A 17,454-nucleotide genomic window follows, 5' to 3' on the forward strand; every position below is an offset into this window, starting at 1 on the left:
ATCTGCCTGTTGATGTCTCACAATCCCACCATCATACACAGATGTCTGTTAAATTGGATTAATTGGAGTATTTGTTGAAAATGATCCTGCATGACTTTCAACTTTAATCAGGTAAAAAAAAGAAATTGTATAGTTTCATTTACAGTTTCTTTACTTTACTTTTGTAACTCTTTAAAAAGACACAGTTCATTTAGTGTCTTCAGTTAAATTATACTTTGGATTCAGGGAAATCTGCAGTAACTGTTTCAAAGCAAAAGTCTAAGCGTGTAAAATAAGGAGCATCTCGGTATTGACCAAAATGATTTATAGTCCCAGTACTTAGTAGTACTTGTGTTTATCTGTAATAGTTGCTGTTGTGTGGGCTCCTCCCATCAATAATGGATCCAAAAGTTGCTTCCATTCTTCCAGCCTTGTTAATGCTGTCATTATATTTATTGAACAGAAAGTCAAACCGACTCTCCTGCCAGCAGTCATTAATCACTGGTTCTGCCAGCGCTGCAGGGTTTATTTGATCAACTCCACCTCTTCCTCCTCCTGTTAATGTTTCTTTATTCATACTCCGTTTGGCTGAATCCTCACATTCCTCACACAAAGCATGAAGCAGAGTTGGTGACAAACACTTTGATTTTCTGTCAACCACGTGGAAAAAAAGATTTTAAATGAAAGTAACCCACGGCCACCTGTTGATTCACAGGTTCTTACAGCTTGGATTTAATTATTGGGGGAAAAAGTCTTAGAACATGCCAAAAACTTAATTCATTAAATGCAACAATGTGATAGGTTGCTCTGATTGATTTTTCAATGGAGTTCAATTGGAGTTCATGAGAATGCATCCATTTTTGCAAGACATAATTACACACTCAGTGTATTTTTCTAAGTACAATAATTTCTATTAAATTAACACAAAACAACTGACTGTGCCTTTTATAGTACAGGTGTCTATGAAAAAGAGGAAGTTGGCTTGTTTACAGCTAAAGATGATGTTCCATGTTCTGGCTGAAGTATTTCTGTAAAAATTCATATAGTCCTTATAACTTTGGCTATAAATAAAAACATAAAACTAAATACCAGCTATGTTTGAAAGAAAGTTTGTGAAATTGGGCTAGTTGACATATAATGATGCGCTAACTGGGGGCTAACTGTTTCTTCTAAAAAACCAACAAAAAACCAACTTTGGTGCTTAGGTTGATATGTCAGTATTTGATTGGCAGATATCCTGTGCCTGGTTATTGATACCCTGGCTGCTGCTTTTGTCTCATGGAGGTCTGAGTGTTGTCAGTAAATGAGAACAGACTGCAGGCAGCTTCCTTCCTGGAGGACCGAGTCTCCACAGACAGAACATCACCCACTAAAGGATTATCCTGCTGTAAATACAGTTGAAAGGGGAAGATAAAAGCCGTTGCTCATAAATCTTGCTGTCGCCGATCCAGTCTGATATACACCTGCTATGGTGACTGTTGCTATATTTAAACATCAGGCTTCTTTAACGTGAATACACTCCCACAGAGTTCACAGCTGCTTCTTTGTGTTTGGTGAAGTGCGTCCGCACTTTGCAACCTTTAATCCTTTGATGTATTCATCCAGTCTGGGTCTACTGAGTCTGTTATGAAGGTGGTGTTTGTATGTTTAAATTTAAGTTGGATCTTCCTATCTGAACTGTGCCTGGCATTTGGCTGTGAGTCCATTAGAAGCCCAGCGTTGCCTCTGGTCTACGTCAACTTCTGCTGGGCTTTAGATAGAAGAGCTACAAGCTGCAGTCTTTATGTGAGCGGTGGTTCCACATGCTGCTTTTTGACTGTGCTTGACCCACCAAGTCCTCACGGGAGCACTTTTGAGGAAAAGAGGCATCAGAAATATTTATTTGCAGGAATACTCCGGTTTGCCTCATGTGGCGAAGAAAAGGGTTATTTAAGACATTACTGAACTACTGAATACATAAGTTCTAGTTTATTCAATCTTAAATCTTGTGTAAAAATGTTTAAAATAGTCCAATAACTCTGATCTCTGGCCGGAATAGGCTGTCTTCATCTTGTTTTTATAACATTACAGAGGTTGGTAGACTTGCACTGACTGTGTGCAACACTAAATTGCCTGTGATGCTGGTTGAAGCTTCCATCTTTTCTGGTGGAAACCCTGAGATGTTTCAGTTGATGCTTCTGTTGTCGTTAGTTTTGTGTCCTTTTTTTGTTTTTGGTCTGAGCATCACTGTGAGGCTCAGAGTGTTTAACTCAGTCACTGCAGCAGAACACAGCTGTGACCTACAACATACGCTCATTACCGAGCTCCCTGTGCTGCTTTTTATTCATTTGATCTGATTTCCCCTCGTGTCTTTTCCCCGGAGACACCGCGGGGTCCCTGTGAGACCACTAAAGACCCTCTTAAGGTTAAAGGAGGACCACCTGCCACTTAGCGTTAGTGGAGACAACAATAACCCTCAGGACAGAGGATGCATCCCTGTATCCTGTTGCATTTTTGTTTCTATCTATTCAGTTTTTGTCTCTGTCAGTGCTCATATGATTACTGTCATGCTTCAGTTTCACAACAGCACCTGATTTTTGTGATTAAAGAAGTTCTGCTTCTGTTGTTTTAAACCCATCTGGAGACTGAGCTCACATATGCAGAGGACCACGTAAACTTGCGTGCAAATACTGGGATTTACTTCTGTATACATGCAGGTATTTTTATTTTGGTTGGTATTGACTCTATTTATTTATTGAGTTAAAAAAAGAAGCCCTACTATAGACTAGAGCAGGGTAATATGGCCAAAAAAATATATCACGATATATATTTGAAAATTTGCGATAACAATATAACTGACGATATAATTTCTGTGAGACAAAATACAACTCCACAACTTTCACAAAAAACCCTATCCATTTATTTTCACTTAAACAAGCTGCTGTTATTTATGTGCATTAAAGCTATATAAACATTTAACAGTGCAAATGCAAATTCCTTGCTGAAAGTTTAACCAAAAGGCATTTCCAGTAGAAATATCCTGAGCATAACCACATATAATTATCCACTGAAGTTAAAAAGAGGTGCTTTGCAACATTATACTGCAGTGTGCCAAATAAAAAAGTCAAATACGTATTTTTTTGGACCATAAGGTGCACGGGATTATAAGGCACATTAAGCGAAACAAAGCAGTCAGATAAATCAAACTTTATTCAACTCATTCTTCGTGCTTCCTCCACTTCTGTACCATTGATTCATTAATGCTGTATTCTATCACAGCTGCTCTATTCCCATGTTGTTGCAGTATATTAATGACTAACCTTCTATTGTGGATGGATTATCTCAGTTGTTCTCCTGACTGAAGTTTGGTCCGTTTACAGCATCCTGCCATGTGATTGCATTTGTTCCTGACCACCAGGAAGCTTCAAGTTAACTTTTATCGAGTGGAAAAGTGCTTGCGTTCATCCTCCAGCTTCACTGTTTATATTATGCTAACATAGCTGTGTTGCTAGCGATCACGTAGCACATCATTATATAGCAGCTAGCCCAACTTCAGTAACCCTACAAACGTCACTGCTGTTTAGTTTCCTGTCTTCATTTATGTTGGAAGTGATAGCAGAGCTGTACGTTTGATTTTTTTCAGAAATCTCTCAGTCAGAACATGCTATGTCATGCTTAGGTAACTAGCGTAATTAGCGAGCTAACTTGCGCTAACTTCCTGCTGGCTTCTAACTCCGTTAAATGTAATAAATTCTGTTTTCATGGATGCCTGGATGTTAATCTTCATAGTTACACCTTGTAAAGCAGCAACGCTGATCGTTTTATTAAGAATGAAAGAATTTACAGTTTTTAACTCTCAGTGATGCTGCAGTGATCGTTTAACTTTGGGACCTGAAGGGACGGGGTTTTGGACCCTGATTACACCCAGATTAACGAGAACCTTAGTCCGACAAATACGGCAATAACGAGGGCCCGCTTGCATGTTCTACAAAAAAATGTGCTTTTCTGTGTATCTGACGGACAAACTCACACCAGTGAAGTTGCACCATTTTTTACAAACCAGTTCTGGTTCATCCGTTTCACTCAACAGTCCTCTTTCCCCCTTCTTATTCTCCGCTGCCTTTTTCGGTCATGTGCGTATGAAAACAAAGGCACTGCGCATGCGTGTTTTACCCATATTCTATCGCAATATTTCATTTTCTTATCGTTACCTTGTACCGGTATTACCGTTAACGGTATAATATGGCCCAGCTAATGCTGGGCGATATGGCCTAAAATCCATATCGCGATATAATTTTCTCAAAAATCGAGAGTGTGCTTTATGTATGAATTCTGGTTGTGCTTACTTACCTCGAACCGATTTTGGCTGCAGAAATCTGTTAAAAAAATGTTTTGATGGATTGTCAGAGCATTACGGCTGCTGTAGTGAGGAGCTTCACGGAGAAATCCAATCCAGTCCAAAACTCCGTCTTCTTCAGGTCCCAAAGTCAAACGAACACTGAGAGTTAAAAACGGTCTGAATTCTTTCATCTTTAATAAAATCATCAGCGTTGCTGCTTTAGCAGGTGTAACAATTAAGTTTAACATCCAGGCATCCATGAAAACAGAAGTTATTAAATTTAACGGAGTTAGAAGTTAACCGGAAGTTAGCTCACTAGTTTCCACCTAAACATCACATACCATGTTCTGACTGAGAGATTTTTGAAACTAATTCAAACGTACAGCTCTGTTATCACTTCCAACATAAATAAAGACAGAAAACTAAACAGCAGTGGCGTTTGCAGGGTTACTGAAGTTGGACTACCTGGTATATAATGTTGTGCTACGTGATTGCTAGCGACACAGCTATGTTACCATAACATTAGCACAGTGAAGCTGGAGGATAAATGCTAACCTTTTTTCCACTCGATAAAAGTTAACGTGAGGGATTCTGGTGGTCAAGGACAAACGCAATCGCATAGCAGGATGCTATACACGGGCCAAACTTCAGTCAGGACAACAAATGAGATTATTCATCCACAATACAAGGTTAGTTATTAATATACTGCAACAACATGGGAATAGAACAGCTGCGAGAGAATTCAACATTAATGAATCAATGTTACGGAAGTCAAAAGTGCTTCATCTCTTTGCTGTGACTGTCGCCCGGCATAATTTGCAGATGATAATGGTTTTAGCCGCTGCGATGCTTTCGACCAAAACAGGCGCAGCTTGATGACATCATCAACATGCGCTATCGCAATAGAGCGGTATAGTCAAAATCTCTATCGTTGGCCAAATTTATATCGTTTCTACCGTATATCGTTTATATCGCCCACCCCTAGGCCCAGCCCTACTATAGACTGGCGACCTGCCCAGGGTGTACCCCCGCCTCTCTCCTTATGACAGTTTAGTCAAGTTCAGCAGCCCCAAAAATGATATTTGTGACAATCAAACTGGTGATTTATGAGATTTATTGATGTATATTGTTTGAAATCTTACTTTAATAGCTCAGATACAGCGCCTTCATTTATGTACTGAGAGCATTTCTGTTAGAAATACTTTTTTTTTTTTTTTTTTTTTCTTCTAAAAGGCGCAGACTGGATTGATCTGCATAGAGTTAAAGCAAACCCTTACATAACAGATGTCAATGCATGGTTTCTATTATTTACTGTAATTACAGCCATTTGATAAACAAATATATTAAAGCTAATTCATTTATTTGCAATTTTATAATTAAAAATCATGCACTATGTAATCAGAGGGAGTAAAATCGTGAGTCTAAGCAGCTCTGTGGCAAAGTGTTCAGGACCGAATGTTGTGTGGCGATGATGACGAGTCGTGCTGCTTCATTTCTATAAAGATGAAGGCAGCCGGATGCTGATGGTAGCAGGACCAAGGACTCCAGGAATGTCTAACATTTCGGTTTGTTCTCGCCGCACACGGCAGACTGAATTTTTGACCGTATCCCTCGCAGCTGCTGCCTGATGAAATGAAAACACCTCGGTGCGAGTTTGAGTGTTTTTCTTTCTGTTCTCCTCAGATGTGTGAGCCCTCGGGGCGCTTAAATAGCTCACAACACTGTGAAGTTTCTAAAATAGCTGAGCACAGATTTGAAAATAATCACTTTTCCTTCTAAAAACGATCCTGTTGGCTTCACTCGCCCAGAAAATCCTGATTCTGCAGCTTTCATTAGAGTAAATCTAGTAATAATTAAATGCCCTAACATTTCAGTGTAGCCCTTCCTTTTAAAGATTCAGGTGGTTTCAAATATTTTTGTTTTGTGAATTCCCACCAGTCTGCAAGAATTTAAAACATGTTTAGTAATGTCTAGAAATGTTGGAAAATTTTATAAATCTCTGGAGAAATACTATTTTATGTCAAGCTGTACTATCTTTGGTATTTTCATTGATTAATATAATGAAATGGGAACATATGATGTGTGTTTTGTTTTTGTTTTTTTTCTGTTTTGTTATTTTTGACCGGCTACTTGTAGCGAAGTGCCTGAAGATAAAGTTTAAAATTGCTTCTTTGATAAGTTGTTTATTTGTTATTTTGCTTATTTTGGATCATGAGGTAAAGCTGCAGTTTTATGGTCACTACAGAAAAATGCTGAAGGATCAAAATGGTCTGAATTCAACTTGTATCTCATGGCTGTAGAGCAAGCCTATTCAAATGGTGGCCCGCGGGTCAAATGCGGCCCAGAAGCAACCTGTGAGTGGCCCTGCCTGTGGTCCTGGCAGAAACACAGAGAAAACGCAAAAAATTAATTTTTAAAAAATTAAAAATTCCTACAGTGTAGTGTAGACTATGAATGCAACACTCCTAGTAGCCTAGCAATATTTAACCCAAAATGCACTGTGATGTAAACATATTAAACAATCATTGTAATATATGATGCGACAACAGCATGTCTTTCTCAGTCCAAAAGCGCAAAATTGACAATGAACCCTGCCTGGACTGACAAATACTTATTCATTTTACCGCCAAATCCAAATGCCAAACCAATGTGTTTAATTTGCAGTGAGTGTGTTGCTGTACTTACGAAGGCACCACAATGACAAACACCAGACTTTCTACACAAACTTTCCAGAGCAATCTCAGGAGAGGGCTGCAAAAGTACAGTTTAACTGCGAGTTTAATAATCTTACAACCGGAGTTGTACTACCATGGTGAGGGTCCTGTACAGTCCAAGAGAGAGTTGCAGCAGCTTTCCTTCATGTTTGCTTCTTGGCGAAGAAGAAAAGGCCTTTCACAGATTCTGAAACAGTGAAATACTGCATGCTGGCTGTGGTGGATGCGGTGATAAGTGACGAAAAAATTAAAGTAAGTGTGACATCTGCTATAAAAAACGTACCCCTGTCAGACAGTTCGTAGAGATGAAGTTCTGGCGTCAAACGAGTTTGAAATGCTGTTAGATGACCTGAGGAAAACTGATGTAATATCTATAGCAGGAGATGGGTTCACAGACAGAACTGATAATGCACAGTTGTGCATATATGTCCGTTTTTTTTTGGATGGGAAATTGCTCGGCTTGCTACCGTTAGAGGGACACACAGCTGGCGAAATAATGTTTGAGAAGATTTCAGCTCTTTTTGAGGAAAATGGTCTGGATATGAAGCGTGTCTGTATACTTGTGACGGATGGGGCTCCATCCATGGCAGGAAAAGTGAGTGGTCAGCAAAATATTTATTTTAATTTGAAAGGGAATTATCAAAATGTATTTTTTATTATTTCAAATGTGCAAAAAAAATAGTTTAGTTATAGCTCCCCTTTTTTAAATGGACCTTTTGGTGTGCATTTGTGAGGTCACCAGATTAACAGGGGAAAAAGGAATAAAAAAAAATTACTTGTTTTTCAATACAATTGTGTGGGTTTGAAATTGATCATGATCTGCTGCTTACTGGCTGCAAAAAAATATCTGGCCCAGATAAATTCCTCGGTTTGAAAATCTGGCCCAACTAACTTCTTAGTTGAATAGCCATGCTGTAGAGCCTGAGCATGGTGATGTACCTGGAGCTGATGGTCTGGATCAGTAAAGTGGGAATTTATTTGGCTTTAATGTGTTTGTTCATTTGTTGTAAAACTCTCACACATCCAGCCTTTTGTAGCAGCTGTGGTGTGAATCCTGTGCTGCCTCTTTGAGCTCTCCCTCTGTGTTGGTGTTCAGCAGCATTCGGCTGTACTATTTAAAGGTTTGATTTACTGTCCCAAGAATGTCCTCTTAACTGCTGCCAGCACCTTCAGGCCGTGTGTGTGTGTGTGTGTGTGTGTGTGTGTGTGTGTGTGTGTGTGTGTGTGTGTGTGTGTGTGTGTGTGTGTGTGTGTGTGTGTGTTATCAGCTGTTTGGTAAATCCAGAGAATCTGATAGAGACTCGCATGCTTCAAATGGAGAAGGGGGAGAGAGGGGAGAGAGCCGGGGGTGGAGCTGGATGAGCCTGCAGGCTTGATTTTTGTCAGGCAGCTTCTCTGCGAACACATGCATGGAGCTTCGCTGGCTCTGCTAGCTCTGCTGTCACAGCTCAGCTACTCTCTCAAGATCTGGAGTGTTTTTGAGTTTCAGTTTGGATTAACTTTGTCCTGAGAGCAGGAGAGTGGGCGTCGTGCTGCAAACACAGGGTGAGTGAGTGCCTTTCAGCTGTCAGCCTGCTTCTTCTCCTGCTGTTTCTGCACACTGTGCTGGCTTTATCTGCAGCTTTTTCGTGCTTCTCCCAGGAGTTCTGCAGTTCCAGTCGGTGTGCTGCAAGATGGCTTTATTCACAATCAAAAAAAGGGAAAAGATTGTTTTTAATGTTGTTTGAAATATGTGAATAGCACAGCTGAACGGTTACAGTCTCATCTTTGTTTGCAGAATGTCTGAATATATCCACAGATGAGTAAAAACAGATGAAATTCTCTCTTTCTGATGGAACGTATGTCAGATCCTCCCTTTCAGGTAAAATTGTTGATGTTTTCTGTTCTGGTTGACATTAAAAGCCTGTTTAAACCTGAATCGAGGCAGATGGAGCCATCAGTCGCCCTCCCTGTGATAAATACAGTGAACAAAATGGAAAAGAACTGAAAGAAAACATCTGTTTACTCCTTCAAAGTTTATGGCTCTGGGAATTCCTGGAATGTCAGGCAAGTTTTGCAAGAGATGTTTTCCAGACAGGTAAAAGTGCTAATTTGTGTGACCAGCGGTGCGTGTGAAGAGTTTTCACAGCTGATTTCACTGTTGTGTTGCAGTCTGTTGGGTCTTTTTTTTTTCTTTTTTTCTCCTGTCCAACTGGAGCAGAAACAAATGTGTTGTGCAGCTTTTATGAGCCATAAAACAACATTAACATTGATGTTGATGGAAGAGAGAAGCTTCCATAAGTGATTCCAGACTGAGTAAAAAGGGAAAAGCCTTTAAATCAAATCTTGATTTGTTGACTTTATTATATTCTGCTTTTCTTCCACTTTGATGTGCAGCTTGTGTTTTATCCAGCTGCTGTCCTGTGGTGCAGAAATGAAAGTGTGTGGTTTTGGAGAAGCTGTTCGAGGTGTCAGACGTTCAGCGCGAACAGTCCGAGAATTGCAGGCAGAGATTAGCTCTGCAGCCTCATGTAGGAGCCAAAATGGAGGTTGAGTGCAACCCCGTCCTCCACCTCGGGGGCTGGCCAGTTTTTATTTGCGGTTGCTTGGATTCAAGCTCTTACTGTGATTACAGATTAGATTTAGGGCATCTAAAGTGCACGACTGGTTTTAGTTGTTATTGCTTGGGAGTTAGCTTTAATTGTTTAACAGGAATGCACTGATGCATCAGCCTGTCTGCAAATAAGATGGCATTTACTGCTGGGATTGAAAGTGCTTTGAAATTAAAAAGCTTCATAGCCACACTGCTATGACACACGTAACATGACATGTGAGTTTGCGCTCACACTAAAGGCCAGCAAGACAAAACGATTCAAGACGGAGAGCAGCAGATAATTCAGTTTGAGGAAAACTGGGGGAAATCTTCAAAGACTGTATGATGAATGTGTGTCTCATTTGTTTTGTATTACAATCCCTAAATCCATGGCTCAAAGCAACCTCGCATATAAGATGCCACAACGCTGCTGTTCACCACATCATGATTATAATAAACAGAAGAAGAAACAAACAAAGGAGTAAGAAGACCATGAGCCAAACGGTTAATTCGTCTCAACATTTTCAAATCCCTACAGGTGTTCCCTAGGAATCTGTCATATTTAGTATCAATCTACTCCAAAACTTTCTCAAACTGAGCAGTGATAAAATCCGAGGTTCTCCTCAGTGCCACCAAACTCCAGCTTTCAGTGTCATGCTTGATGGCACGCTTTCTTTCCAAGCTCAGTACTGCTGTCCTCATTCGCACTGTGATCGCGTCCCACATTGATTAGTGCAACTTCCTCTAACCAGAGCTCCATACCACTTCATCACCAAAGCTCCTTCCTTACTCATATTATTATTATTATTTTTTAAACTCAAGATAAAACTCATATGCATCCACAGCACATCAGCGTTGTGTCGGTTTCACTGGTTCATTGGCTCACAGAAGTGGCAGTAATGGTTTCTGCCATCTGATGTTGGATCAGAGGCAAACCGCCCTCTCCTGTAGGATTTCTGTGTGGTGTGTGTGAGGCTGACTGATGATCTGCACCTCAATCTCTGGTCTCTCCTCTTTACAGACGCTGAAGCCGTAATACAGTTTCAGGAAAAGTCAAACATGCTCTTGTTAAACATTTTTTCTAAGACCTTTATTCACTAAATGCATCAACTTACCCTGAGATGAACCTTCAAACAGCCCTCTGAAGATCTCAAAGTGGGGGCTGGAATAACTGTAGTTACAAATTTATCACATCTCACACAAGTCTCCACAAAGTTAGAAGCACACAGCAATTCTCACTGAGGCGGTTAAAAAATGTGAGTGGGGTAATTGGCTGGAGGCTGCAAAGATGCTGCAGGTGGGTGCTTGCCTGTGTGTGTGTGTGTGTGTGTGTGTGTGTGTGTGTGTGTGTGTGTGCTGATTAAAGAGCTGCTGAGGTGATGGATCAGAGAGCACAACTTTGCAGGCTGACCATGTGTTTCCTGGTTTTCTTCAGTTTGTAACTGAGGTTTTTAAAAATAAAGTGATTTCATGGCCAAAAATATTTATCACGATATATATTCGAAAATTTGCGATAACAATATAACTGACGATATAATTGACGCGAGACAAAATACTTTACAACTTCGCAACTTTATTAGTACAAAAAACCCCACCAAAATATCAATGTATTTTCACTTAAACAAGCAGCTGTTTTTATGTGCATTAAAACTATATAAAAATTCAACAGTGCAATCACTCCGCGAGGTTCCTGACTACGGTACCCGCAATGCTCCGACAGTCCATCAAGTGGTGCGGCTTCGTAGCTTACCAAAGTCGTACTAAAACATTTTTTGACAGATTTCTGAGCGCAGTGTTCCGCATAAAATCGGTTCGAGGTCAGTAAGCACAACCAGAATTCATACATAAGGCACACCGGATTATAAGGGGCACTGTCGATTTTTCAGAAAATCAAAGGATTTTAAGAGCGACTTTCCAAAAAACACGGTAATAATGACGGCTCACTTGCATGCATTGCTTTCAAAAATTGTGCTTTGGTGCATATCTCACGGACGAAAGCCAAACCAGTTCCACACCACTGAGGTTGCACATTTTTTACAAACCAATTCTGGTTCATATGTTTCATACAACGATCCTCTTTCGCCCTTCTCATTCTCCGTCGCCACCATGCTTTTTCCGCCATATGTGTATGAAAACAAAGGCACTGCATATGCACGTTTGACACTGTTGATCATCTTATTTTGTTACATATATTAAACCACTGGGTGGGTGTATCGGGTACCGCATTGGAATGGTTTAAATCCTATTTGTCAACTCGATCTTTCTCTGTGGCTACCTCTAAGTTCAGATCCTCTGTCAGCTCTCTTGCCTTTGGGGTGCCTCAGGGCTCTGTCTTGGAACCGTTATTGTTTTTTGTTGTATTTACTCCCTCTTCTGCAACTTCTTAGCTCTTTCTCTGATATTTCATATCATTGTTATGCAGATGATATTCAGCTATAGATCTCTTTTAGGCCACCTGATGTTTCTAAGCTCCAAATCTTGCAGTCCTGCAGATTGGATGGCTGGTAATTACCTTCAACTAAATGCTGATAAAACAGAAGTCATTGTCTTTGCTCCTGAGAAATTTGTTCCCCTCGTGGTTAAAAATCGAGGCCCTCTTGCTTCTTATATTAAATCCTCCATTAGGAACCTTGGTGTTACACTTGATCCAGCTCTGACGCTGGACACACACGTCAAATCTTTGGTTCGCTCTTGTTTTTACCATTTAAGAAATATCGCTGAGTCCCATTGTGTCACGTTCCGAATTGGAAATGATTATTCATGCTTTTGTTTCATCTCGCTTAGATATTGTAATTCCTTGTTTACTTGCTTAACCCTTTACAGCCGATCGGAGCGGGCACGCTCTGTTTTGCGTAACTATTTTTAAATCCCGGTAGCTCTGCAACCAAGTAAGCTAGCGCAATAATTTTTTTTGCATATGAAACTGGAGGAGTTGTACTTACATCTTATGCCATCAGCTTGTCCTAGGTCACAGTTTCCTTCCACATATAGCTTTGCAAAAACTGCATAAAAATCACTTGCAGCAACAAAAACATGATATTCCAGAAACACGCTTCGCCGATCCATCAGCTGTTTGTAACACTTCCTACGTCCATCAGCGCGAACTATCACATGACCGCATGACCTGCCCGAAACCGGAAGTGACGTCATTTTGCGGAAATGTAGTTTTTTACGATCGGGGCCTTATGAGCTTGTGTTTTACTTGTTATGTGTTTTAAAAAGTTATGTTTGACTTTATGACTTTCTGTGTCGTTTCTGGGATGCTTAAGACTCATATTGCACTGCTGGAAATAGTTTATTTTGATGCATATGCTGTTATTTTGCAAATTTGCACTATAATATTTATTTTCGTTTTTCCTGCAGTATATAAAAATTGGTGTATTTCAAAAATAAAACTATGAAGACACTCAAAATAAATTTCCTGTGGTGGGAAACTAGTTTGTGTAACTTTTTTGTATTTACAGTTTTGAGGGATAAGCCTCTTAAATTTCTCTAACTAGAAATATATGTTAAAAAAACAAAAACGATTTTCAATTTTTTTGTAGTTTATTGCACTTTTTTGCAATTTATGTAATTACTATGCACCTAATGCAGACATATTATTAAAGTTTGGGCTATAATGGTTGTATTGATGTATAGCAACTTGAAATGCTCCCAAAAATGGCTCCACAGCATGTAAAAATATAATATAAGCTCTGGCGAACTTGGTTCTATGGTAGGTCTTAAAGGGTTAAGTAATGCCTCCCTGGAACGACTGCAGGGTGTTCAAAATGCTGCGGCTAGGCTTCTGATAAAGCATCACAAATACTCCCATGCCACTCCCCTGCTGATTCAACTGCATTGGCTCCCTGTCAAGTTCAGGGTCTATTTTAAGATCATAATCATGACTTATAGGGCCCTGCACGGTGTAGCTCCAACTTACATAAGTGATCTTCTTCTTCCTTATCACCCCAGCAGGCCCCTGAGGTCTTGTGACCAGGGGTTGCTGGTTGTCCCGCATACAAGGTTAAAAACAGAAGGTGACAGAGTGTTTGTATCAGCGGCTCCCAGACTCTGGAATTCGCTCCCTTTGAGTTTGAGATCTGTGGACTCAGTCACGTCTTTTAAAAAGCAGTTAAAAATGTATCTGTTTAAACTTGCTTTTGGTTGATTTTATTTTGTTTTGTCTGTTTTCTGCCTCTGTAAAGCACTTTGTGATTTTATCTTGAAAGGTGCTATATAAATAAAATTTTACTTACTTACGTTTTACCCATATTCTATCGCAATATTTCATTTTCTTATCATTGCCTAACGTTATACCGGTATTACCGTGAACGGTATGACATGGCCCAGCCCTACTCGTTCCCTCCTTATTGTAGTTATTAATTGCATAATTCCATTCTAATTTCAAATAAAATACAGTGAAGTTCTGTTTAAGCATAGGGGAATTATGCTTTTAGTCGTCAGCTGTATTGTAAATTGTTGACAAATGTGAATTCTCTGATACACGAAATATAAGTAGAAGGCAGTTTTTTGTGTTTATTTTTTTTTGTACTGGTGTCTTTGAGGCTGTGACATTTAGGGCTGCTCGATTATGGCAAAAATGATAATCACGATTATTTTCACTGAAATTGAGATCACGATTATTTGACGATATTTATTTAACCCTTTAAGACCTACCATAGAACCAAGTCCGGCAGAGCTTATATTATTTTTTTTTTTTACATGTTGTAGTGCCATTTGTGGGAGCATTTCAAGTTGCTATACATCAATACAACTGTTATAGCCCATATTTTAATAATATGTATGTATTAAGTCCATAGTAACTACATTAATTGCAAAAAAGTGCAACAAACTACAAAAAAATTGAAAATCGTTTTTGTTTTTTTACATATATTTCTTGGAGAAATTTAAGAGGTTTATCCCTCAAAACTTTAAATACAAAAAAGTTGCAAAAAATAGTTTACAACAACAGGAAATTTATTTTGAGTGTCTTCATAGTTTTATTTTGGAGACACAGCAATTTTTATATACTGCAGGAAAAACAAAAAAACAATCCTATGATGCAAATTTGCAAAGAAAACAGCATGTGCATCAAAATAAACTATTTCCAGCAGTGCAATTCGAGTTCTAAGCATCCCAGAAACCATTCAGAAAAGTCAAACATGACTTATGAAAACACCAGTATAGGCTTTTAAGGCCTACAAGTAAAAAAACTACATTTTCCGCGAAAATGACGTCACTTCCGGTTTCAGGCAGGAAATGCGATAGTTCGTGTTGACGTCTTTTTCAATGTGGGAAGTGTTACGAACATCTGATCGGATCGGCAAAGCTTCTGGAATATTATGTTTTTGTTCCTGCAAGCGCATTTCATGCAATTTTTATTTTTTAAAACGAAAACGTAAAATCTCCGTTTTTAAAAATACCCGTGTACGTGTGGACGTAGCCTTTAGCAGATACTGATCTTATCTGGCCAGCCTCATGTGTCACACACAGTATCTGAGAGGAAACCTGACTGCTGGAAGTCAGACTATAGTCTTAGATATCATTATTTAAATTATTATTCTTTATTCTTTTATTTGATTTAAGTATAACAGTTTTCTGCAGACTGATTTAAGAAGAAGAAAAAGAAAAAAAGTGTAGCTGATGGTTGAAGACAAAAATACTTCCATGTGTGATGATTGCAATATCCCCAAACCGTCACATCATCTAACAACTTCAGTTAGGCATTTCTTTGTTTAAGTTTAGGTGTCTGGTAGTCATGTCTCAAGACGTTGTGACGCGTTCTGTCTCATTTTTCCCAAATAAATGTTTGAAAAATTCACATTTTTGTTTACAGGCAGCATCCACGGACTCAAAGTGTACGTAATACTTTAACACTGACAGTTTTTGTGACGGAGAGCTAAAATTCCACACAGTCTCATGATATATAAACTCTTAACTTCATGCAGTCTTTAGCTGCAGGAATGATAAATTAGGAAAACAGATTAAAATATTTGCCTTTTTTTTGTTAGTACTTTCATTGGCTCAATGTGATCATAGTAACCAGGCTTGTTAATATTGTGATTGGCTCATTCTTTGTAATAATATATTTACAGTTGTTGATCCCCACAGTTTCACACAGGAACTAGAACTATCCATATATATCTATCGAGATCTATCGATCTATCGAGATCTATCTATATGAGAGACGTGAAGGAAAAGCAGAAACCTGAAAGCTGTGTTCATTTGTATACAGGCCTTTGGTTTGTCTGGATACTAGCCGTGGTGTCCTCCCCCCCCCCCCCCCCCCCCCCCTTCATGTGCACTGAGCTGTATAATGAAGTGCGAGTCACACCCACGACCTTCACTTCACCTCCTGCTCCCACTAATGAGGGAAAAGTCTGGAGGTTTCTCTTTGTCCTGGCCTGTATTAAAAAGTAGGCCTGTGTATCCAAACTTCAAATGCTCTGAAGACCCCCACAGGCCCCCACGGACCCCCTGTGTCAGTGTTTAATGTATAAATCAATGAGTCTCTCAGACAGGAAACTGTCTTCCTGCTCCTCCTCTGACTCTGGGGGCAAATTGATCATTAGCTTTACATCAGTTGAAAAGTAACCATGTTCACAGATGCTGCAGAGCTGCTCCTGCTCTTTGTTTGATCTGCTGCACACATGATGAGTATGTTGAATAGTTTGAGTTTACCTGACCCGCTCACTAACTAACCGGATATTAACTTCAGTCTGCACTCATGCTGCTGCAGCTTCCTTTGATTTCCTCCTCAGAAGCCTCAGAGCACCTCCTCCCCTTCTCTGTGCACCCATAATGCTTTGTGTCATCATGTAAGGAATCAGAAGCTCTTTTCTTTGTTGAACCGTAAGAAATCAGTCATCTTTTATTTACCGTATGTTTTAAGTGCATCATAGCTTCTGTGCGGGGGGAAAAGGTTTTATATGTGCAGCTTGTTAAGCCACAGGTTACCGAAATAACTGAGTAACCTGCAAACAACTTGGCTTTGTCCCAGGAATGTGCATGTATACATTAGGTGATTTATATAAATGTTGGTTATATGAATTTGATTCTACTGCTGCAGTTATAACCACACACCAAGAATACTTGTTCAATCAGTCAAATTAATTTGAATTTGATCTGTGACAAACTGAAGATATTTAAATATTAGAGGTCTAGTGTGTAGCCATCACCTAAAAAATAAACAGGAGCACTGAGAGCACGCTCTGTCATGAAATAGTTAGCTTGAATTCAAATATTTATCTTACCACTCTTTGGACTAAATCACCAGATTAATGATTTTCTGCTGCATTAATCAGGTGACCTTTTTGCAACTTTGCAGGGTTTTGCCTTTTATAATTTTAATGTTCTTTGTGGATTTTTGATCAGTTTTTTTTCATCACCTACTCCCCACGAGTAGGTGGCATATGATCCTGAAAGACATAAAAATAAGAAAACAATTACCCAAAGTTATGTTTGAGTGTCCTTTAACCTCCTGACAGCTCTAATGGAAAACGTTTATTTTGTTGAAAGCTTTTTGCTAAAATAAATAAATAAACAAATACACAATATTCTTTTTTTTTAAGTTGGAAAATCCTTAGTCACAGCAGTTAAGACAATAAAAAGCTTAATAAAAGGGCATGTACTTCAATAATATAAAATAAGACATACTGTATAAGAAAATGGATATCAAGGTGAAAACTAATCTCAAATCAAAACTGCAAAAAAACTTCAAATGAGGGAAAATTTAAATAAAATAAGTAATATTTTACTCTCAAATTCGGATGAGCAAAAGTAAACAGATAAAATTCACATTTCAAATAAACAGATGTTCACCTGAGTGGTGCACAGCTAAATGAGTAAGAGAACACGCTAAATGACATAAAACAAATGTTAGTTCGTTC

General features: G+C 39.1%; 1 protein-coding gene across 1 annotated transcript in view; it reads left to right on the forward strand.

Moving 5' to 3' along the window:
* The first annotated feature begins 7,507 nt into the window (after positions 1–7,507).
* The window catches only part of plekhg4 (pleckstrin homology and RhoGEF domain containing G4), a 62,928-nt gene continuing 52,981 nt past the window's right edge, over positions 7,508–17,454 (forward strand). Inside the window, exons 1-2 of the mRNA XM_085351158.1 lie at positions 7,508–7,613; positions 8,501–8,556. Coding sequence (XP_085207284.1) covers positions 7,508–7,613; positions 8,501–8,556 — 162 coding nt within the window. The remainder of the gene's footprint in view (positions 7,614–8,500; positions 8,557–17,454) is intronic.

The sequence above is a fragment of the Diplotaxodon limnothrissa genome, linkage group LG1, assembly GCF_057381915.1.
Source record: "Diplotaxodon limnothrissa isolate DT_005_m linkage group LG1, D_limnothrissa_male_GT1.1, whole genome shotgun sequence".
Taxonomy (NCBI): domain Eukaryota; kingdom Metazoa; phylum Chordata; class Actinopteri; order Cichliformes; family Cichlidae; genus Diplotaxodon; species Diplotaxodon limnothrissa.